Source organism: Callorhinus ursinus, unplaced genomic scaffold (genome assembly GCF_003265705.2).
Source record: "Callorhinus ursinus isolate GAN/ISIS: 27379988/994484 unplaced genomic scaffold, GSC_fseal_2.0 scaffold12, whole genome shotgun sequence".
NCBI classification, from domain to species: Eukaryota; Metazoa; Chordata; class Mammalia; order Carnivora; family Otariidae; genus Callorhinus; species Callorhinus ursinus.
Genome location: NW_027397074.1, coordinates 84,317,741 through 84,340,217, shown reverse-complemented (window position 1 = coordinate 84,340,217; position 22,477 = coordinate 84,317,741). Strand labels below are relative to the sequence as shown.

Genomic DNA, 22,477 nt, shown 5'->3' with positions numbered 1-22,477 from the left:
AAAAGGCACATACTATGACACCATTAACACAAAATGCCCAGAGCAGGCAAATGCACAGACACAGAAAGTAAGTTAATGGTTGTCAGGGGCTGAGGAGAGGAGTAGAGGGTAGTTATTGCTCCAGGCTAATGGGTTTCTTTTTGGAATGATGGAAATGTTCTGGAATTGGACGGTGGTGGCGGCTGTACAACCTTGTGAAAACCCACTGAACTATTTACAAATGGTGAAATTTATGTATGTGACATAGGTCTCAATAAAGAACATGACTGACAGGAAGAATAGCATGATAATTAAGTGACATTTGAGCTTAGTAAGAAAAGCCTAGCTGTAAAGAGGATTAAGAGCGGATTAAATGAACGTGAGAAAGCATCTTGCGCTCACATTTGTGTGTGCGCGTGTGTGCACATACGTACACACGCAAGTGCAGGTTACACTGAGTTTAAAAATGAAGTTTTTAAAAAACGTGCACCATTTATAGTCCTAATAAGGCAAGTAGCTATTTCCAATCAAAGACCCCCACATCCTCTCCCCACTCCCTCCCCGCAGTGCTCACAAGACTAAGGAGACAGCGAGGTGACACACACAAGAGGCCAAGAAGCGGTAAGATACCATTTTGATTTGAGTGCTGTCGGTCAACTGCTGCACAGCGTAAGCATCTTCCGTGTTGTACTGAAGCAGGATCGCCATCTGGAAGGTAGATGCCTTTGAGGCCCCACATATAAAAGAAAGAGAAGCAAAATTTAAATGCATGGAAAAACCTCCAAAAATCCAGACCTTAAGTCTGAAGAACTTATTTATGAAACAAATTCTTCTGATAGATGCAAAAAATCAAGCAGACCTATGTAAAAGAGAATACAAAGTGTCACAACTCCACCATAATGCAATGTTTTCCTGAAAGACGTCATTTCCCACCTTTCAAACACTGAAATAATTTCGAACTTTCTTCTACGACATTTTGTGTACGTGCATCCACACTCACTGAAATTTTGGCTCTGCCACACATAAGCTGGGATCCCAAGGAAGTCACTTAAATTACCCCGGGTCTCAGTTTCTCCTCTGTCAAATTGAAACAGTAACTACGCAGTTCTTACTATTCAGTACTCAGTCCTGCAGCAAGCACTGAGGGTTATTATTAACATGAAACTGTTCTGCCAAGGGAAAAGGGCTATTATCATAATTAAGTACAGAAAACTCCAGCTTCTGAAGCTACACACATAGTGTGCGTCAGGTGGGAGCTGTGCCAAACGCTTATTAAGCACGTTATTTCACTTAATTTTCACATCACTTCCAAAGTGTAACCACTAGCACCCCCATTTTATGGAGAAGGAAACTGAGGCATCAGTAAGTCACCTGTCCGTCAGTGAGAAAGCATCAGGATTCAGCTCCTCTCACTCTCAAACCGGGCTGTTTGACCACTACAGGACTTTGCCAGAAGCTTAACTCTAGATTCTGTGGCACCAATCACTGGATTCTGAGCTCTACGATGTCTTATCCTCATTTAGACTTAAAAAGATATATATTCCAGAACAGAAAGGTGATCTTACCTGCAGAGTGTATCTATTTTTGAAGCAGTTGGTTACCAGTTCTCCTTTAGACAGTTGATACAACCAAGTCAATTTCCTGCCGCTGTGACGGCTAGCGTAGAAAGCCGTGAACCGCTGGTAACTACGCTCCAACTGGACAAAGGACAGACAGCACTGTGTGGAGCAGCTACCTCACCACATCCCACAGTCAGCATTTCTCAATAAATACACTGTGCCAAGTTTACAGGACAAAATGCTTAGAACATAAAAGTAAAATACAAATGTAGGTGTTGGACTCATGTAGGCATTCGAGGGGCCTATCGAGAACTGTTTCTAACCGTAAGGTGTGGAGGTTACCATTGGGGGGGTTGCAGCATGGCCCCCAGCCGCTGCCCTGGCGACCCCCCTCCCCCCGCCCCCGCGGCCGCTTACTGCTGCGTGGCTGGCCTGCGGGAAGGCCTTCTGCAGGCACCCTGGGGGTCACCGCCAAGGTCACCCTTCTCATTTCTGCTCAGCACTAACAGAACCCAAGACAAAGCCACCCTTACCTCCGACGGCAAGGCAAACGTGCAAGACTGCTGGAAGGGCCATGACCCGGAGCTCAGCACTTGAATACTGAAATCCACTGAGGCGGGGAATGAAATGCAGGAACACAGTTAGTCCCATGAACTGAACAAGACTGCTGTTCAAATAAACGTGGACTGCCTTGTATTAAAAGAAATACACTGAATGAAAAACCCTGTTTCAGTATAAAATGAAGAACTGACCATATCTCAGTTAAGTTATTTCACTCAAAATGAGTAAAAGGGGAAAGAGCCAGAAACGCTTTTCCTCTAGAGAGGGACGGTTTTCCATTTCACTTCTAGCTCAGACTTCTGACACCGTTGGCCTGCTCTCTGCCCCGGTCGCTTGGGTTTGCTGTCGGGCCTCGGGGCCACTCGAGCACCCGAGCCCGCCCAGCACGGCTGCCCCCGGAGGCCCCAACTCAGGAAACAAAAATCCCAAACATAAACAGCTCACTTCAGGATGTTTTGTGTAGCCCTCGTGACTACCACCACTACACACAGTATCTATAAACTATAAATTAGAACAGTAATACCATCATCACAAAGGGCTGAGGAGTTCACCTGGCCTCCCTGCCAAGTTTAACAATGGAAGAGTTCTTTAGTTTTGGGGAAAAGTAAAGTTCCCATTTTTCATTTAAAAAGACAGCATTACCACGTGAGGACGTCAGCATCATCGGCCCACGACCACCCCCGCGGACCTGACAAGAGGAGCACAGCCTGGCGCCCAGCCTGCCCGCTTCTGCACGCCAATCCGGAGCCGTGAGATCTCTGCTTAGTTTGAGGCTGTCGTCGATACAGCCAAGTCCGTTTCTCATCATTTAAAAAAATAAATGCTAGAATGGATCTGAACTAAGGTTAAAGCAACTTAGTAAATATTAAACTGTGTGTGGAGCCCTGAGCTCGTAGGTGCCAGGGTGGGGCAGCCACGTCAGCAAGTGGGAGAGGGCAGGGCTCAGCAGCCCCAGCTCTCAACCGGCTGGGTCCCCTGGGAAAGACTGACACGCTCTGTGCCCTGTCATCTAACGTCACCCAGGTCGCAGGACTCCCCCAGCGCACATGGGAGGCACTTCCTACTCGTCCGTCCCGGAATTTTTGAGAACGCATCAAGCAGCTTTACTTAGTATTTTGTCACCCCTCTCATTTGCCACAAAAGGCATGAACCTCTCGAAGAACAGGGCCCTATAGAGGCAGCCTATACGCACGTGGGTACTCACAGTCTAGCGGTTCTGAATTCGTCAGGTGCTTTTTGAATTGCTCATTCAAATCTTTGCTCACGCCAATGTCTTGAAACATCCGCTGAAGTTTAGAGGTATATTCAAAACCACAAGCTTGCTGAAATGAATCCAGATAATTGTCTTATTAGTTTCTACAGAATATAAGTGTGTACAAGGGAATCTGATGGAAATCCTACAACTGTACAAAAACTGCTACTAAAGCTGGTAACATTGGACATCTCACAGTATCGATATGTCCCGATTCAAATGAATACACTATCCAAAGTTACACAGCCGTAACCAAGCAGCTAAACCTTTACTCACATAGCAACTTTCCTCGGAGCATCTAAGAGAAAGGATATATCTAACAGAATACAAAGAGGACATATTTTATGTCTCTTATTCCCTACTGTGGGCTGAACTGTGTGTCCCCTGAACCCGTCTGCTGAAGCCTGACCCCCAGTGTGATGGTATGGGGAGGTAGGGTCCTGGGGAAATGACTGTTTAGAGGAAGTCATGGCAACAGGGCCCTCCTGATGGAACTAGCGCCCTTGTAAGAAGAGACCGGAGTCTGCTCTCTCCTCACCACGTGACGACAGAGTGGGGAGGTGGCCGTCACCAGACCAGGAAGAGAGTCCTCACCAGAACGTGGATCAGCCAGTACCGTGATCCTAGACTGCCGGCCTCCAGCACTGTGAGAACACATTTCTCCTGTTTAAGCCCCCCGCCTGTGGAATTTTGTTACGGCGGTGTGAGCAGAACAAGCCATCGAACTATAATTTCTGGTCACAGTTTAGTATGTCTACCACACCTAACAGCAAGCACGGCGCCCAGCACAGGCCCAGCGCAGAGGGGGCTGGACAATGAGCTAACTGCTCCGCCACCCTACAGCAGATACAGCCGCACACACTGAACTAACCTCAGAGCGAAACAAAACACCCGTCACCTCAAAGCCCACCAAACGCAAGTGTGGGCTGAGCCCTGCTGTGCGGTTCCGGTGCGTGAAGGCAGAGCGGAGGCCAAACATGCGGAGCCGGGGGGTGCTCCAGGGGCGAGCGCAGCACAGCCCGGCCTGACAGGACAGTGGAGGGGGGGGGGGCTGACTGGTCACAGCCCTCCCATCGTGGGGCAGTGGGGACCACACTACACACACTCGTTCTCTACGGACTGCGGCACTGCCCAAGGACACCTGCAACAACTAAGATCTCTCACGGTGACTTAAACACTGGCTTTTTCCAGGACATGATTACATTTACCTTTAATTTAGAGATCATGCTTGCTTCAGCATCATCACTGGCACTGTTCTGATGCACGAGTCTTTTGGCCAGCATCTTCGCATAGAATTTCTGAAACACGTCTTTATCCTCTATATACTTGAAGACCACCATCTAGTGAAGCCACCAAGAGAGCACACTCAATGCACGTGCAACCTGCTGTCCCGAGCACGTGCCTGCCGCCGCCCCAGGTGCTCTGTCTGGCCTGTGAGCCAACGTGTACAGTGGCCAAAAATACCACCCACAGGGTGCCTGGGTGGCTCAGATGGTTAAGCGTCTGCCTTCGGCTCAGGTCATGATCCCAGGGCCCTGGGATCGAGTCCCGCATCGGGCTCCCTGCTCAGCAGGGAGCCTGCTTCTCCCTCTGCCTCTCTCTCTCTGTCTCTTATGAATAAATAAATAAAATCTTAAAAAAAAAAAAATACCACCCACAGCCTTGAAATAGTTGCGTCAAGCCCTTAAATCACATTAAGTTAGTCTAGACTTAGTACCCAGGAGAAAAGTACAAACGCTAACATTAATGACTCTATTTAGGGAGTAACACCACAGATTCAAAGTAAAATAGATGATCCTATTAAATGTCACATTTCGGGTGCTCCATACAAATAAGCTTAAAACTTGTAGATAAACGGCTGCTGGAACCCGGCGTGGTTAGTGAGAAGTGCCTTACCACTTGGTTGAGCGTGTCTTCTAGCTCTGCTTCTTCTGGGTTCTTGGAACTGAGATTTAAAAAAAAAAAACACAAAAAACAGCATACTGTTTTCAAACAAACCGGCATACATTTAATCAGCAAGCACCACTGAGCTAAACTAACGTGACAGAATGCGGCCGTGAATGTCTGACTGATGGGCTCTCCTCAGATCGGTGCACAGAGAGGCAGGCAAACTTTTCTTACCTCTGGTGGTGTGGCCATCTTATACTGACACTATCACAGAAGAATACATTTAGGAAACAATCGTTTAGGATTTCCAAGGTGAAATTCAACAGGAGATACTTACTAAAGTTCCCCCAAACATTCAAGTTTTCCTTTCAGATAATCTATTTAAATGCAAAATTAATGGGCGCCTGGGTGGCTCAGTTGGTTAAGCGACTGCCTTCAGCTCAGGTCATGATCCTGGAGTCCCGGGATCGAGTCCCACATCGGGCTCCCTGCTCGGCGGGGAGTCTGCTTCTCCCTCTGACCCTCTTCCCTCTCGTGCTCTCTCTCTCTCATTCTCTCTCTCTCAAATAAATAAAATCTTTAAAAAAAATAAAAATAAATGCAAAATTAATGAACTTCACTTTGGCAACTGCTTTTTACCATATGCTTTACCTTACTGTTGAAAAAACCAAAAAGGCATATAGTTTTTGAATGGCCTAATCATTAAAGATAACGAAACGGTCTAAACCACTCAAGTGCTGCCTTCCTCTGTGGTTCTACGTATGTAACAGAGGGCTGTCTTTAACAACGGATTCTTTCTCTTCTATGAACAAGTATTAACTGAAAGGTGATGCAGGGTAAACAACATTTTTAAGGTTTTACGAGTCCCTTATAGACAAGATCCCCATAAATTCGTATAAAATGATCCAGCCACCAAACAAGCTCTGGAAAGGTGCTTCAACTTAAGAATAGCTGGCTCAGGAAATCTAGTCCTGTTCTTCACATGGGTAGGCCAGGGCGGTTTCTCCCTCCGAAGAGTTTTACTTCTTAGCTCCATTCCCTAGCGCGTGCTCACTGAAGCAACGCTCCCGGGTGCCCGCCATTTTGTCTGCTTGAGCAGCCTGAGCTAAGAAATAACAGAGCAAGAGACTTAATGAGGGCCCCTTGTGAAAAGGCAATGGATAAAAAGGACGTAAGCGTCCTGCCAAACACACTGAAGGTCTGCTACAGCACACGATTTGGATACTGAAAATTTTCACATAACCTAGCCTAAAAAAAAAAAAAAAAAAAAAAAAAAAATCATCCCATTTTAAAGTCCATTTTTATTCCTGGAAGGAATACATGAAAGGATCTGACTAGAACTGCTAAACTATGCACTGACCAGCTTTGCAATAAATAGAAAACAACCCCCAAACACTCCATTCTCACTGGACTTGGGAAGATGGCTTTCTGGCAAAGTCAGAGAGAGCGCCGGTGACCTTATCAAACGTCTTCCCATGTCTGTCAGGAAGACCACATACAGTTCTGTTAATACAGTAAATTATATTAAATTTGCTGCCGCCAAGCCATCCCCACATTCCTAGGAAACTATACTATGTTCTGGGGAATTATTCTTTAGTTCCCTAATCAATTGAGTCTGCTAATATTCGACTTAGGATTTCCCCAACTCTATTCTAGGTGCGACTTGTTTGCAGTGTTTTTCTTGGTCCGTATAGGTATTCTTAGTTTTTTGGCAGTGGGGTTACGCGAGCCTTCAAGAGCTGTCTATTCATCTCAAAACCAGGACAACATGGAGGCCTGGGAAATGACTGCTTGCTGATGGATCTCTGGAAAAGTGAAACCAGCCTTGAACATTTCTGAACTGAGAGAAGCTGTTAAACTGAAAGAGAAGCTGAGAAAACCCAAACACACACATAAAACCTGGACTACTAGAAGCACAACGCAGAGAGGAGAGGAGAGGAGAGCGCCACAGGAGATCAGGAGGCCGCTATCTCTTAATACACACACTGAGGAGGAAGAAGAGCAGGTGAGAAACACGATGGTTAAAACAGAGTATGAGGGGCGCCTGGCTGGCTCAGCCGGTGTAGCGTGGGACTCGATCTTGGGTTGTGAGTTCAAGCCCCACGCTGGATGTAGAGATGACTTAAACTTTAAAAAACATGACGAATACGAAACAGCAGTGAACAAACTCCTCAGATGGAGGTAAGCGTGAGAGGTGCACACGATAATGCGACTGTCGCAGCACACGGGGACGCCTGTTTCAGGCCAGAGCCGGGGCCGGGGCTCCCGCCGCAGATCTTCCCCGGGAACACAGCCGAGCGAGGCCTGCACGCCAGCCTCAGGAGGACGAGCCAGACGCTTGCTTCCTGCCTCCTTCCCACCCTCGTAAGCACCACCTGACCAACCTGTGGAACTTTATTTAGCTAAAGAGGTCACACTGCCTGCAATTCTCAAAGCCAACAGTAACATTAAAAAAAACAAACAACGAACTGGACCTAGAATATATAACATGAAGCACCTTTTCAGGAGACGAAGATGTATTAGGTTTAAAATAGTTTCTCAAAAGGTATAAAGATTACAACTTACTGTATGTAAAATGTAACAAAGTTGAATTCCTCATAGATAAGCTGAGACTTTCAATAGGTTTACTAAGGAAAACACACACGTAGTCACTAATACCTTTTCTTCAACAAGGAGTCGCAGTATCGAGCCAGCAACTCGGGGGATTTACTGGACGACTGGGCCATTTTGGTAACTGCGTTGTTGTTAATGAAGCGCCCACAGGCCTGCGGAACACAAAGCAGAGTCAGAGGGACGCGGGCCCCCTGCGCCAGCGGACAGCCGCCGCGCCCACGCGCTCACCTTGTCAAGCGCGGCCACGAAACCAGCGTCGTTGTTGAACGCCGACATCACCAGGGCGTTATATTTCTTATGAACATCCAACACCGTCTGTACATACATTTTGGGGTCCTCAGCAGGGGAAAAACAGAAACAAAAGTTGGTTACTGGGGATTAAATGGCGTATTAATATGTTACTACAAAATATTTCAAAAGGCTCAGAAATTTCTTCAAAGATGTTAAATAAGATCAAGAAACAGTTTTGGTTCCATCATCAAAACACACAGGACATTTTGCTTATAGACACATTAATATTCTCCAGGCTTGAAATTAAATACTGATTTCCAGCTTGTATAAAAAAGTGATTCTTCACATTATTTGAACATTCAAAAGATCACAGGAAACACAATTTTTTCCAAGTGATAGTTTGCTTAGCCCATTTCTGCTGTTGTTAAAAATTCAAATTCTGGACTTTTCTGGGAAAACCAATCAGCCAGTAAGATCAGTAATCAGCTGGATATCTAGAACTTAGGTGGGCAGGTGGTGTACGAGTGTAAGATTGGGGCGCCTGGGTGGTCAGTCCAGTCTCTGCCTTTGGCTCAGGTCATGATCTCGGGGTCCTGGGATTGAGCCCCATGTCAGACTCCCTACTCAGCAGGATTCTGCTTCTCCCTCTGCCTCTGCCCTCCCCTCTGGATTGTGTGTGCGCTCTCTCTCTTACTCTCTCCCTCAAATAAATAAAATCTTAAAAAAAAAAAACCAAAACAGTGTAAGATTAAGGTTCGAGGAAGTGCGGGCAGGGGTGTGAGTGGGTCAGACAAGGTGGAGAGGGTCTGACTCGCACACCGGACCACGTTGCAAGACTGGATGAGACAGGCCAGGGCCCGGGAGACAGGCAGAGCACTGAGGGACTCGGCAGGGAGGGCAACTGGGAGCTCTGGATAAAGAAACAACGTAAGGGGAATGTAATACAAAGATCAGCCACAGGAGAGGTCTGGCAGCAATGCACAAGGAAGACGGGAAGGCCTGGGAGGGCGGGGGTGCAAAGGAGACAGGCCTGAGTGATAAAAACTGAGCAGTTGACACTGGGGACGCACTGCGCGTCAACGTGCTAAGCCCCACACGAGGATGGTCACAAGCACACCATGAGGCTGCTATCTGCAGTCCCATTCGACAGGGGGAGAAACTAAGTCAGTTAGGCATCTGGCCAAGGGTTTCAGTTACGGCAGTCAAGCTTGACCCCAGGCCACCTCACTCCCGGGCCAGCATCTCCTCCACAGCTCTGAGAAGGGAAAAGGCCTGGAGGACAGGACCCGTCCACAGCGGTGGCGGTGGTGTGGACAGACGGCACCTGCCAGGAGGATGCCAGTGGCCGGCCCCTTTACGAGCAGGAGGCCCGAGTGCTGGGGGGCTTACGTGGCTGCCAGTGTCTGCAAATTCCTGACAGATATGACTCCTCAGGTTCAGGAATGAGAAACCAGAATTCCCCAAATTCTAATTATTCTGCATCTTGTAATGCTGTTTTTAAATAATGAGTAAGCATTGAGATTGAATTGTTTTCCTGTGATAGGGTTATACTAAGAGCTTCAGAGGTTTTCTGCTAAAAAATATAATAAAAATGCAAAGTTTATTATTATTATGAGTACATTGTGCAAGACTATAATTTCAATAGTATGTGAAGTGGTCTCTACCTGATACAGAATTTAATAAGGGAAAATGTTAAAAGGGAATGCAAAATGATTGCCAAAGAGAAATCACCTAAGATAATGGAAGCTAACATCACATATATTTAATATCTAAAAATTATCTTAAAATGTTAAAACACATACAGCATTTCATTGCCATCGGATAATCTTGTTTCATGACAATTATTCCAGATGTAGAAATAGAAAAATTTCTCCAATTTTGCACTTAAAAAAAATATTTTAGCATTCTTTTTTGAAAAAATGTATTTATTTGAGAGAGAGAGAGAGCATGAGTCGTGGGGAGATGCAGAGGAAGAGGGAGCAGATTCCCGCTGAGCAGGGAGCCTGAGGCAGGACTCGATCCCAGGACCCCAGGATCATGACATGAGCCAAAGGCAGACACTTAACGGCCTGAGACACCCAGGCGCCCCCCCACCCCCTCACTGATGGTCTTAATTCACAAGTGCATCCAAAAGCATCTTCCAAGTGGCATACATCTTATTTCATATAAACTAATTTCTTTAACAATGACAATATTGTCTGCTTGACTTAATTTTGGGTTTGCCACTGAAATTGATATTGTTTTTGCTAATTCAGGTTTTAGATTGCTTTTTGATTGCATGTCAAATTATTTCACGAAATTCACATTTTCTTCCCTTTGCATTTCTTCTGTTAAAAGTATTTACAAAGAACTATAGCTTGTAGCGAGTATCCAAGTACGGGAAAATGCCAGCAAACATCGTTGGGTAGTATTTGAATACGGTTAACATTCAAGGTTAAGGTCAACACAAAGAATCACAGGTCAAAATTGCCAGTTAGAGGACTTATTTTGCTTCCAACACATGCTATATTTTGGAACACCACTCAAAGGATTTACACGAAGTATATTATGTGCATAAACACACTAACATGTATTTTATTTGTAAGAAGGATGCCCTCGGCAGCAGAAAGGGCGCACCATTTGTAACCCTGCATCATGAACGAGGAAGACTGATCAGAAGACACTGCGTTTCCAGAACGTGCATTCCGTGTGGTTCCAGAGAAGGCCACCTTAACCTTCAACTGCGTGTGAGCGCCCCTACCCTTGCCATCGGTGGGTTCTGTCGAACCAGGAATGTGTATGTTGACCATCATGCTTACAGGAGAATTATGCTTTTCTCTGTTTTCATGATTTCTTGAACAGTTTTTCTCAGACTCAGGATTTGGAAAAACATAAATGTCCCAAGAAATTCCAGGAAGGCATTCCCTGTGGAAAGACCAATCAGACAGATCTTCCCCAAGGGGGAATCTTGGACTCCGATTCCAAGATTCTTTCTACTACAGGAGGAGACCCAGCAGCTCTCTGGCTGGTAAGAACGAAGGGTCTGAGAGGACCCCATGAAGGGAAATGTATGAAGTGTCAAGCCTCGGAAACCTGACGTGAGAATCTGAGGTCCTGAGAGAGAAGCGGCTTAGGAACTTGGCAAGGGCAGACAAAGACAGGAGCGCGTGGGAGTAACAGAGCAGAGGAGGGGTTTCGGAGAGCACCAGGTTGCAGGGCTCAAAAAGCAACAGGGGTGATGAGAGAGGTGGGATCGGCTCATGTTTTCCATGAAACATGTCAATTTTTGGTGCTTAAGGAAATGAAGAGTAGTAATTGCTTTGGTTCATGACCATCTGCTTATTCTATAGTACACGAGGGCTTTCTGCTAAGAAACACGACACCTGTCAGGCCTCGTCCCTGAGGGATGTCACCCACTCCTACATGATTTCACCTGTTTGTATTATGCCAGTGACGGTCACATTTATCTTTAGCCCAGACCAGACTTCCCCGCTCAGCTCACACAACTTGCCCATGGTTGTTGCATGGAATTCCCAAACTGTACATCAGAGCTACCCTGGTCTCCTCCCTGAACCTGCCTCTCTGCCGGAACTCTCTCCATTTCCTTTCTTTCAGGGTTTTACTGTAGAAAACTTCAAATCTCTGCAAATTTCCAAAGAATGGTAAAATCCACTCCGTGGACCCATCACCCAGGGTCAACAATGATCGAGTACAAACACCTGTCCCTCACAAAGCCTAAGAACCAGATTCCTTCTCCCTACCCCCAACCTAACCAACCCATGCTGTCTTCCGTCTGGCCACCAAAACAGACCACGCTCTTTAAATCTATGTTCTACATGGTAAAGATGGTTTAAAAAATAAAAATGATTGTATCAATTTCATGTTTGTTATAACCATCCCTCGGTTTCCTCTTGCCCTTAGGACTAAGGCACATCATTAACGTGGCTTTCGGGGTCTCCTGGCCTGGCCAGCCAGCGCCAACCCTGTCAGTTTCAGTCTGTGTCACTTCCCTTCCTCTCAAGTCACACCGGGTTTCTGGGTTCTTGGAGTGGGGGTTTACACCCACCGAGGGTGTAAACTCTGCTCTGTCTAGGAACCCCTGCCTCATCAGCTTCAGCTCTTCTACTGGTCTCTCAGATTTTCTCAGGGAAGCTCTCTGGACTGGCAGGATGGGGTGCGCCTGTTACAGACAATGCCCAACCCCCCTGGGATGCTGACTGCACTTGTGGGTCGCTGTTACTGGCTGCCCCCTCCCCCTCCCCGCCGGGCACGAGCCCTGAGAAGCCTTGCAGGACAGCGTCTCCCTTGCTTGTAAGCACACAGCGTAGTGGCATTCACCAACTCCTTCTGAGACAGGTAATTCAGAAATACTGATAATCACGACTCAGATATTACCTTTTATTCCATACACGTCCACTAAGAAAACCTTAATTTTAAGGACCAATTTCACAAGAAGAAAAAAATGTACTTAGGAGCCTCACAAGACTTCCATCTCATTTAATCTAACTTCCTTAAAATAGTTGCGCACATGTGGCCGAGGAAGAGGTCTGAGCATTAGCTCATGGGGAGCTGGTGTACATTGAGATAGGCTTTCTTAGGATCGTCTGTGATCCTAATATTGTAACACTGCCCAAAGAGGGACACAGGGGGTGTGACAGGCTCGATGGGCCATCCTCACCATGTCATGAATGTAAGTGGGGGCGGCTTCCCAAGCCGGCAGCGGATGGGACCATCCTCAGAAACGTGCCCTCACCCAGAGCTACTTCTGAGCACACCTGGCACCCACTCCCCTCACGCGGCCGGGACGACAGCAGCGGGTCTGTCACTGCCACACAGCACCCACGAGACATGGGGGGCCTTGTCAGACACTGTCCACGACCTTACCTTGAGATCATTATTCTTTGAGAAGAAGGAGAAGTGAAGTCTCCACACCGTGCAGTTATTTGGGGGCAGAGTAATTCTTCCCCATAAGCATTAGCACTTGGTCCTTGGAGCAACATTCCCCCCACACGTAACACAGAGAAGCAAAAGTTTCAGGAAGGGAACAACCCACAAACCACCAACTACAGAGAAAAGCAGGGAAGGGTCTGTGGGCACCCAGATTACCCGCTCTGACAACTGCCCGGGGCAAGGTGTAACCCCAGCCCCCACAGGCCTCGCAGGTGTTGTGCCCACTCAGGAAGTAAAATTAATTTTTGTATTAAATAATAGGCAAAAACCAAACCAAACAAAACCCCCAAACACTGGAGACAACAGCACAGAGAGGCCTCACGCACCATCCAGTGATGTGATAATCTCACATTTTCTTACTGGGTTTTTCCTGTTGCATCATCTGACCTCTTCTGATAAGCAGAAATCACCTGTTTCTCTGAGTGAGGTTTAAAGCTGAAAATGCCAAGACAAAAAACCTACCAGTGTAACCAGGGCTCCATATTCTCATCACTACAACCTCGTCCGCCTGCTACTTTTGCTTCAGTCATATGTATTTATCTTGTAATCATGGCTCTGAGTCTCAGACCATAAATAACGAATCTTTAATCATTACCTTTGGGTCTGATAAACATCTACAAACTCTTGGTTGCAGTTATGTCCCTGGGCGGGCTTCCATCACTGATGGCTCTTGCTCTGGCTCACGCCTGCCACTTGTCTTTGCTCGTCTGTCTGGAGGTTGGAGTCCCTGTCTGCGGCCCCTCCGTACGACCCAGTCAGTACTGAGGCTCCAAGTTGACTGGGGTCAGACACAGAGCGAAGACAGGTGAAGATGGTCTATTCTGAAAGTGGAACTAAGCTGGACTTGCCTGGAAAAACTGTGACTCCTCTAAGAGAAAGAATGATGTTGCAGAAAGTAATTATTAAATTAGTTCAGCAAGAGAAGCAGTGCATCCAGGAGGTAAGTCGGGGGGCAGGTGGTGAGAGTTCACGGGTGGTCTTGAACTCATCTGAAGGCTGGCAGGGGCCATTTCAGGACTTAAAAATACACAGCAAAGATGAAACCAAATGTAGCTGGATGTGGGATGCAAACTCAGATCTGGGTAGTGAAGGGCTTCTGTAACTGGGCTGCCTCTGGAAAGATTACAGCTGTGCCCACAGGTGGAAGAAAGAAGGGTGTACCCTGGATACAAGGAGGAGTGAGTCTCCTCACAGCCTGCTTATCCGAAACTGAAAATGAACACCCGTGTGACTTCTCCTTTAAAGAAAACGGTAATTCTTTTCAGCCCATGGCAAGACAGAAAATAGATTCACGAATTCAGCTATAGGCTTTCTGAACCAATTTCCATTATCAGCACATAACAGCTCTTTGTGTAATTAAATTCGTCAGTCTGACTTACTGCATGACACTGCCATCGTCTGTCCTAAAACACCTCCTTGGTCCCCCGCCTTCTCCTCTCCCACATCTACTACATCAAAACTGGTACATTTTGTTTTCCTCTTGCCTTTTTTTTTAAGATTTTATTTATTTATTTGATAGAGACAGACAGTGACAGAGATAGCGAGAGAGAGCACAAGCAGGGGGAAAGGCAAAGGGAGAGGTTCGAGAAGCAGGCTCCCCGTGGAGCAGGGAACCCGACGTGGGGCTCCATCCCAGGACCCTGGGATCATGACCTGAGCCAAAGGCAGACGCTTAATGACTGAGCCACCCAGACGCCCCTTCCTCTTGCTTTTTAAAAAAGGTCTTATTATGGAAGAATTTCAAACCTCATCAAAATAATAAAGAATAGTAAAATCAGCCCCCATAATCCATCACTCGACTTTAAGGGACAGCCAGAGGCTGGGATAGCCCAGGATTCTCTCACCCTGCCCTCCTGCTACCTAAGATTTTAGGGATGTGTATTCCCTCCCTCTGACCACACAAAGCAGGCTAGACTCCAGATGTAAGGTTCCTTGGCCAATTTTATCACCGTATGCGTAATTTTCTTCTATTACCAGCACCCACAGAATGGTTGAGTCAGGACCAAGTTATCTGAACATTTTACTCCAGAAGATAAAGGGAATCTTGGCTGTATGAACGAAATCCAAACCTGCCAGAAGCACCCTGCCACCGTGTTCCTCTATGCATTATGGTGCAAGTTCAACAAACAATTGGGTTCCTGTAATTATTTCTAACTCAACTTCTCAATCACCAAATAGGGCTTTTCCCTAATTCTGATAAGGTCCTAGATTCATCACCCCTTAGTCTTACACTGAAAAACATGCTGTCAGAGCCTCCTGATTTCATTTCTGCCTATATAATTCTCCGTTTCAAGCGCTCCCTTTTATAAGCACCATCATTCCTGGAGCCAGAGCCCTGGGCAGCTCCTGAAAATGCCTCCTCCCGTTTCAAGTAGATGATCTCTCTCTAAGCTGCAAATAAACCTTCATGACTTCATTCCCTAATCCATCTCTTCAGCCGAACACCCCCACTGTTAGACCAACGGCCCTGCTGGACATCGAAGTACCTGCAAGCCCACTCTTGCTGGATTACACTTCAGTCCCAGTTAGAATGACGTTACTAAATCAAGACATGGTTTCAAAGAGGACTCTGTGCTTATCTGTCGCCATTTCTGCCCTAAAGACAGACAGTAATGAAATAGTCTCTTCTAACATGATTTATGCAAAGGCCACTTTGCAGGAAGCACAACAGCAACCAGACTGCTGCGAAATCACGTGCTAATTAAAAATTCAACAGGGAACCCGCTGTATCATCAAGCATTTAGTAGCAAGTACTTATATGTCTGTATTGACTCTTTTCCTCAACTTTCTTTTGGTATTTTGCTAGAAGCTACCATCAAGGGAAATTATAAAGCCATCCAAGGACTTGGGATCACGTTTATTTGTAAGTGTAGGGTCAATGACTGTCCACGTTACTGATGTCTTCTTTAGGATGGGCCACTGGGGAGAGTATTCTCAGTTCTGCACTGAGTCATTCTCCTGAGTTACAGGCTTATTCTTTATGATCATGGGGAGGTCCAGGAGCTGACTGTACTTCACAGTCTTGACGCCTTTACCGGTAAGATCTCTGCATTGATGGCCAAGAACTGGAGGCACGTCTGTGAGCATGTCTAACCAGGATCCTAGACTCCACTGCATGCAGTGCGAGCACGGTCTCTCTCAGCACTGAGCGTCGTTTGTACTTCCTATCCTTACTCCGCTGCTCTCTTCTAGCCCCTTGTCTCGTACGCACTGTGTAAGCAGCCCTGAGTCCTGCTGGCAACGATGAGGGGTACAATTAAAACGTAAGTAGGGTGACAGCCTATCCTGCACAAGGCATTGTGCTCAATTCTGAACACATGGAGATGGATACAGCCATTCCTGTAAAAGACATTTTCACAGATATCTAAAATATAAAGTAGAGTGAATGTCATTATAAATAGTCCAACATGCTCTCTTTCAAAGGGGTGACGGGGAAAGGCTTGTGGAAGAAATGGCATTTGAGCTGGGTTTTGAAAGATAAATAGGTGTTTAACACACAGGGACAAAAAGGGACGTGTCTAAGGAGAGAAAAGTAGGCAGGTACAAGGCAGAGTCCCGGAAAGGTGAGCAGGTGATGGGTACAATGAAGAGACAGAGAAACGGGGGATAAAACTGGAAAGGGGATTCTGGCCACACGGCCGCTGGCTTTTCCTCTTTACCATCATTATCAAGGGACACTTGGTGCACAAGACACCAGCACTAAAACTATGAAGAGCTGCCAGCGGTACTCTCCAGGGATTACAATCGACGGCAGTGACAGGAAACATAGAGGGGACCCACAAATATAGAGAGGGGGACAGGAGAGACTTTTTTAATAAATGCCACAGGGGTACAGGATGAGGGGACAGTCACTTAGGGCTCGAAGAGAGAGTGGAGAGTTCTTTTTAGAAAGGAGGATCCGAGCTAGCCTTCAAAGAAGGACAAAGCGAGCAGAAAGCAGGGAGGCCCGTGTTACAGGTGGAGAAAAGAGCCTGAGTGCAAGCAGGGAAGTGATCTGGCAGGGAAGACAAAGTTCACGAGAGCAGGGGTAAATCAGAGGAGGATTGTGGTTTAACATAATAGTGTAGATTTAATATACTACTATAGAGAAGAGGTTTCACTTCGCTTTGCTTATTAAAAAAGGGATGAAGAATGTGGAGTAAAGCTGTCACAGCATTCAGAGGTATTTCTGAAAGAGAGAGGTGCCGGGCCCCATGAGGGATGAACAGGCAAGGAGGGCGGGAAAAACATCTGGAGAACGAAGTCAATGGCGGCGGGGGGTGGGCTGGCGGCAGGGACCAGAGAGAAAACACTTGGAGGGGCAGGGAAGGGGGCTCGTCCTCACCCAACTCACTCAACAGAGAGGACAGAGCGGGGCCAGGCGCCCTTACTGGTTCTAGAGGATGCTGAGGCCATACCCAGGCTCAGCGGGAAACCCACCGTTTTACGTTATGAATGTTGTCATGGGCAAAGGATGAGGGCAAGGTGGCATGTCCTACACAGCTGCTACCCTACCCCTAGCCCCGTGCTAAGGAACGGAGGAAGGAGAATGTGAATTCAAAATGAACCTGTAATACAGCGACTGGGCAGATGATGAGGTCACGGAGGCTGGATGAGAAGACAAAGGTGAGACATTTCAATTTGGGATTCCTGCCATCAATCCCATCACAGGAGGGCCATAAATGCTTGCTGAATGAATGAAAACAAGGATTTCAATTTTATCTGCAATGTTTGTTGGCCCTTTGAGTGACAATACCAGCTAGCATCATGCAGCTAAGCTGCTCTGGCAGATAAATAACCAGCACAGGGGCTACTGTGGGCTTCAACCTTGTACAGAGAACACTTGAAGGTGTGGGCTCTACTTTCAAGATGCTCTGCTCACGACCGAAGTGTACAGGGCCCGTCCCCCTCCTATATTTTAATACAGATTCTTTTTATAGTTACTGTATTGCCAAACACCGAACACATTCGGAGTGCTTTGACCCATCTAGGAAAGCACATAGGGTCTTTCAAATTTTGACTTCAAACAGTTTCAATGCCATGTCAGTGTGCTAATTTACCATACTGTCCCACGCTTTCCAGTCCAGAAGCCATGGCTGGGGAAACTTGCCTATACAACAAACTCGCCTATTTAAAATGATTTGTCTGGTTCTTTGTTCGGCGCTAAACCAGTTATAAATCCCATCCTTGAATATTTTTTGTGTACAAGGTTCCCAAAGTCCTACTGGTACCCAGTGCAATGTTAGCTACTCCTGCGTCCGTTATGCAGGACTCAGCACATCAGCAGAGCATCCATGTCCCCAGTCGTGAGGCCCTAGAAAGGCTGGAGGGAATTCTTCCAGATGCACCGAAATCCTGCCCGGTGAGGGGTAAGATGGACCCACACTGGTCTGCTCCGGCCTGTGCGGTCTGACGCTCTCCACACTGTGAGGAGCCTCGAGCCCAAGTGCCGGCCCGCGTAGGTCCGAGCAGCGGTGCGCCTACACGTAGCCTGTGTGTTAAGGGCTCTCTTTCAGTGACACTTCACAAGGACGGCCAGTTCTTGCTTAGGTAAAGAGAGGGAGACAGCATGAGGGAGATCCACCTAGAGCCTTTAATTTTAAAAATTTGTTGTTAACTATGAAAAAAAATGCCTTAGGAAAACGCTCAGGTAGGTTTTGAAGGTACCAGTACATAAAATATTATTTTGAATCCCATTACAAATTTGAAACCTGTAATGATTTCAGTCTAGGCCAAACTAATCAGTAGCAAATCTAGTTTTCTAATCAATACCTTTTCGTGGCCAGTTAAAGCAGAAGTCCAGCTTCTAAGTAAAATCATTTCTTTACTTGTGGAAACTTCACCTGTTTTGTTTGGTATAAACAGAATCATAGGACTACATAAGAAAACTTTTTAGTCCTTAAAGAATCGTTTAAATAGTGCTTTTTATGACATTAAATATGCTCACTGTAAATGATTTTCATATACTATGATCTAACTCAATTGGGCAAAAATTTTCAAACTTTAAAAAATTGTGTTCTCTAAGTATAATTAAATTCCACTTCAATTATGTATAATAATTTTTTTTTTTTTAAGGCAAACAGTTTCTTTCCTCTGCTGCTTTTCCTCCAGCATGAGTGGGCTTTGGAAAACCATCATGGTTTGGGTTACAATGTATCTTTTACATTTGCCACATTTGTGATTAAAATACCTACTTAAAATTATTTAAGAGCTGTATTTATTCTTTCTTAAAATAAGTATTTAAACACCTACTATGTGCCAGGCTAATAAGCACTGGGTACACATGCTCTTTCTTGAGCTTCTTCAAGTTTCATGGGTTTTTCCCATCACAGGTGAGTAAAGGTAGCAGGTATAACCCAGGCCCGGACGGTGGTGTAAGAAACTCACGAATCATTTAGACAGCACACTGCAAACTACGAGTCAACTGAAACTTTAAGACGGAAATTCAGGAAAAACTCTTGCAGAAAACAGAAAAAGTATTTGCTTTCCCCAGAAAACATTTTTCTTCACAACAACTTAGAAAATCAGTTTCAGGAGTTCAATATAAAAACTGTTTTTACGGAAATAATAATTATAATTAATAATGTATTATTTTATGATCAATAATGTGCTGTTTATTGCTGACAGATGAAGGTTCCACGTATAAAGAAACAATTTTACTCAGAAACTAAACTTCTGCTTTAACTGGTCATGAAAAAGTATATGTCAGATTTAAGATTCACCAAGTCAGTTGATCGTATCAAAAAGAAAGAGAAAACAATAGTACTTGAGAATTATGGCACGATTTATTTCTCCGTCTAGGACCTTACTTTGGTTTGGAAAAGACGGGCATTAGAAGTAACACCCCATCATTCTCATGAAAATAATCTTAACTGCGTTCATCTAGACCATGGACCCCCTGAGGCCACCTCCCTGCAGAGATCATACACAACAGATCACATAAAAAAGCAAACTCTGCTTCATGCAGCTACTTCTCCAACCCATGTCTGAAGAAATAACAGACTCACCACTTAACTCATTTCAAGGAAAAGGAGTCATTTACTTGGCTCTGTTGCTCATGTGGCTAAACGGATTTTGAATGAACTACCGTGAAAACACATTATTGAAAGTTGGCCCTTCCTGAAGCACATGTGCGTGCGTGTCAGGCCCTTTATAAAGGAACATTCAGTGTGGCAATAAGAAAAGCCATCAAAATATAAGGATGATTTTTAAATGAGTTTTTAAAAAGAAAACTGTCATCACTGCTGAGCACTTAGCACTTACACACCAGATTTAATAAGTACTTTACATGTATTGTTGACAAAAACCCTATGAAGTGGTCACCCTCATTTTTTTTTTTTAATATTTTATTTATTTATTTGACAGAGACACAGCGAGAGAGGGAACACAAGCAGGGGGAGTGGGAGAGGGAGAGGGAGAGGCAGACTCCCTGCTGAGCAGGGAGCCCGATGCGGGGCTTGATCCCAGGACCCTGGGATCATGACCTGAGCTGAAGGCAGACGCTTAACCGACTGAGCCACCCAGGTGTCCCGACCGTCATTTTTCTATTAAAAAACCCAACTGACAGAGCCAGGAAAAGCAAGTTAGCAGCAAGGTCACACAGCTGGAGCAGGGATCTGAACCCAGACTGTCGGGGGCCACACTCAACCGGGCCAGGGTAACAATAGCTCCACGATCCCAACCCCGCGTGTCCCAGTGCCAGGACTTCACACACCAGCTTACACTGAAACCTGGACATCTCTTTCTCAACGCCCACTAAGCCAGGTCCCTTCCATCTGGGAAGTGCAAAATGAATTATTTTATCAGCCCGGGAAGGAATGGGTTTAACATTCACTCCATTAGTAATTCATAAATGTGTCAAAAGGGAAGCAGCAACCCATAAAAGGAAATCTTCCAAAGTTAACAGAGAAATGAAGATTTTAAAAGATGTATTAAAGACAGTGTTGTCAAAAAAAAAGAGATGGTATTGTAAAAAAAAAAAATACAGTATCGTCAAAAATAATTAACACTAAACACAATGAAAATCAGAGATTAAAACGTTTTCTGATTCAGAGAAGAGCCAACTGTGTTCTAGAAGCTCTTCTTTATCAGTTCTCCCAAACACTATCAAATTTAAAGTGCGCAACAGGGACAAAACTGAAGACAACTCACCCGTCTTTTAGGAACACGTGCTACCCCCTACATAAAAGTATCACCTGAATTACTGCTACACTAGCAGGAACATTCCCCGTGCCTCCTGGGGTAGTTTCGGTTCATGAGGAATACTACACATTTCAGGGCCTATCAGGGGGAAATAGCCCTGTGATCTTCAACGGAAGGGCAGTCCTCAGATCAAAGTCCCCAAGAGGTGCAGCCTGTGGCCTGTGGGTACCAGAGGCAAGTGTCTAGGGCGCTTTTGCCTGTTTGTTCTATGGAAGAATCTTTTCTCTTCTAGTGTAAGGAATGTAATTGTGAGAAGAAATGAAGGAAAAAAATATCAAGAAATGACATCCTTAATGCCTAAAAGGTGGCAGAGAAAAGCTTATGGAGGAATTTCCTAAACAAAGAGGTTTCTGAACCTTCTACTTTAAAAAGCCAAAACAAGGTTCCTCACTACAGTTCTAGAGAAATCTTACCACTTGGATTCGTAAATGGAGGCACAAGACACCTGCAGTTCCTGTGTGGAAACAGTTAGGCCTGGCTGATTTCCATTTAATTGTACTTACATTTAAAGCAGCTTCTCCACACTTTTCAATTGCTGCAAGACCCTGATTATGAATGTGTGTCTCTAGAAGTTTTTTCAATTCTCCCAGGCCATCCTGGATTCTAGACACAAGATTATACATGCGACCCAAATCTGAAAGAAGAAGGTGCCACCTTAATGCACTGACACAAACTTTGCATATCCATCCCACTAAGTATGTACGTGTACTGTGATGACAGGTACCTTGAAATAAAACAACGGTGTTTTTAGATCTAAATAATCAAAAATGTTTTAATTATAACCAAATATTTTGTATTTAGTGTGTGTATACTTATATATATATATTAAGCTGAAAGTAACAATGAAGTTGTTATTGTAAAAAAGTTTACTTTTTCCTTTACTACGAGAAACCAGCAACATAACAGAGAAAAATTTTTATCAGGAAGTATATCTGATGCTTCCTAAAATTCTCAAGATTGAGATATTAGTTATGCTAGATATATAATAGGCACTCAAATATTTATTTTAAAAAATGAATAAATTTAAGGAATATTTATGAATACCATCTCAACTCTACAAACAAAGGAGTCACAAAAGGGCCCCCAAATTCATTTAACATATGTATGGCATACGGTTAATTTATGAAGGCCAAAGAGAAAACTTTTGAATTCAAACATCAATTTTATTGAGCTCCTAACATATCCCAGTAAAACCTAAAGGGTAAAAGAAAGACTTTTACAAAATACTAGCCTTCACATCTTGAAGAATTTTCAAAATAAAAATCCTCAAGAACAAAATCAGGGG

The 22,477-nt window shown here is 45.2% G+C and overlaps 1 protein-coding gene across 6 annotated transcripts in view; it reads right to left on the bottom strand.

Annotated features, from left to right (window-relative positions):
- CUL1 (cullin 1) overlaps positions 1-22,477 on the bottom strand; it is a 101,968-nt gene that overhangs the window by 5,792 nt on the left and 73,699 nt on the right. For all 6 annotated transcript variants that reach the window (XM_073899333.1, XM_025855004.2, XM_025855003.2 and 3 more), the window contains 9 exons: positions 21,696-21,826; positions 8,080-8,187; positions 7,897-8,003; positions 5,248-5,296; positions 4,560-4,691; positions 3,304-3,421; positions 2,072-2,148; positions 1,545-1,676; positions 610-702 (listed from right to left, as the gene is read on the bottom strand). In XM_073899333.1, coding sequence (XP_073755434.1) covers positions 610-702; positions 1,545-1,676; positions 2,072-2,148; positions 3,304-3,421; positions 4,560-4,691; positions 5,248-5,296; positions 7,897-8,003; positions 8,080-8,187; positions 21,696-21,826 — 947 coding nt within the window. The remainder of the gene's footprint in view (positions 1-609; positions 703-1,544; positions 1,677-2,071; positions 2,149-3,303; positions 3,422-4,559; positions 4,692-5,247; positions 5,297-7,896; positions 8,004-8,079; positions 8,188-21,695; positions 21,827-22,477) is intronic.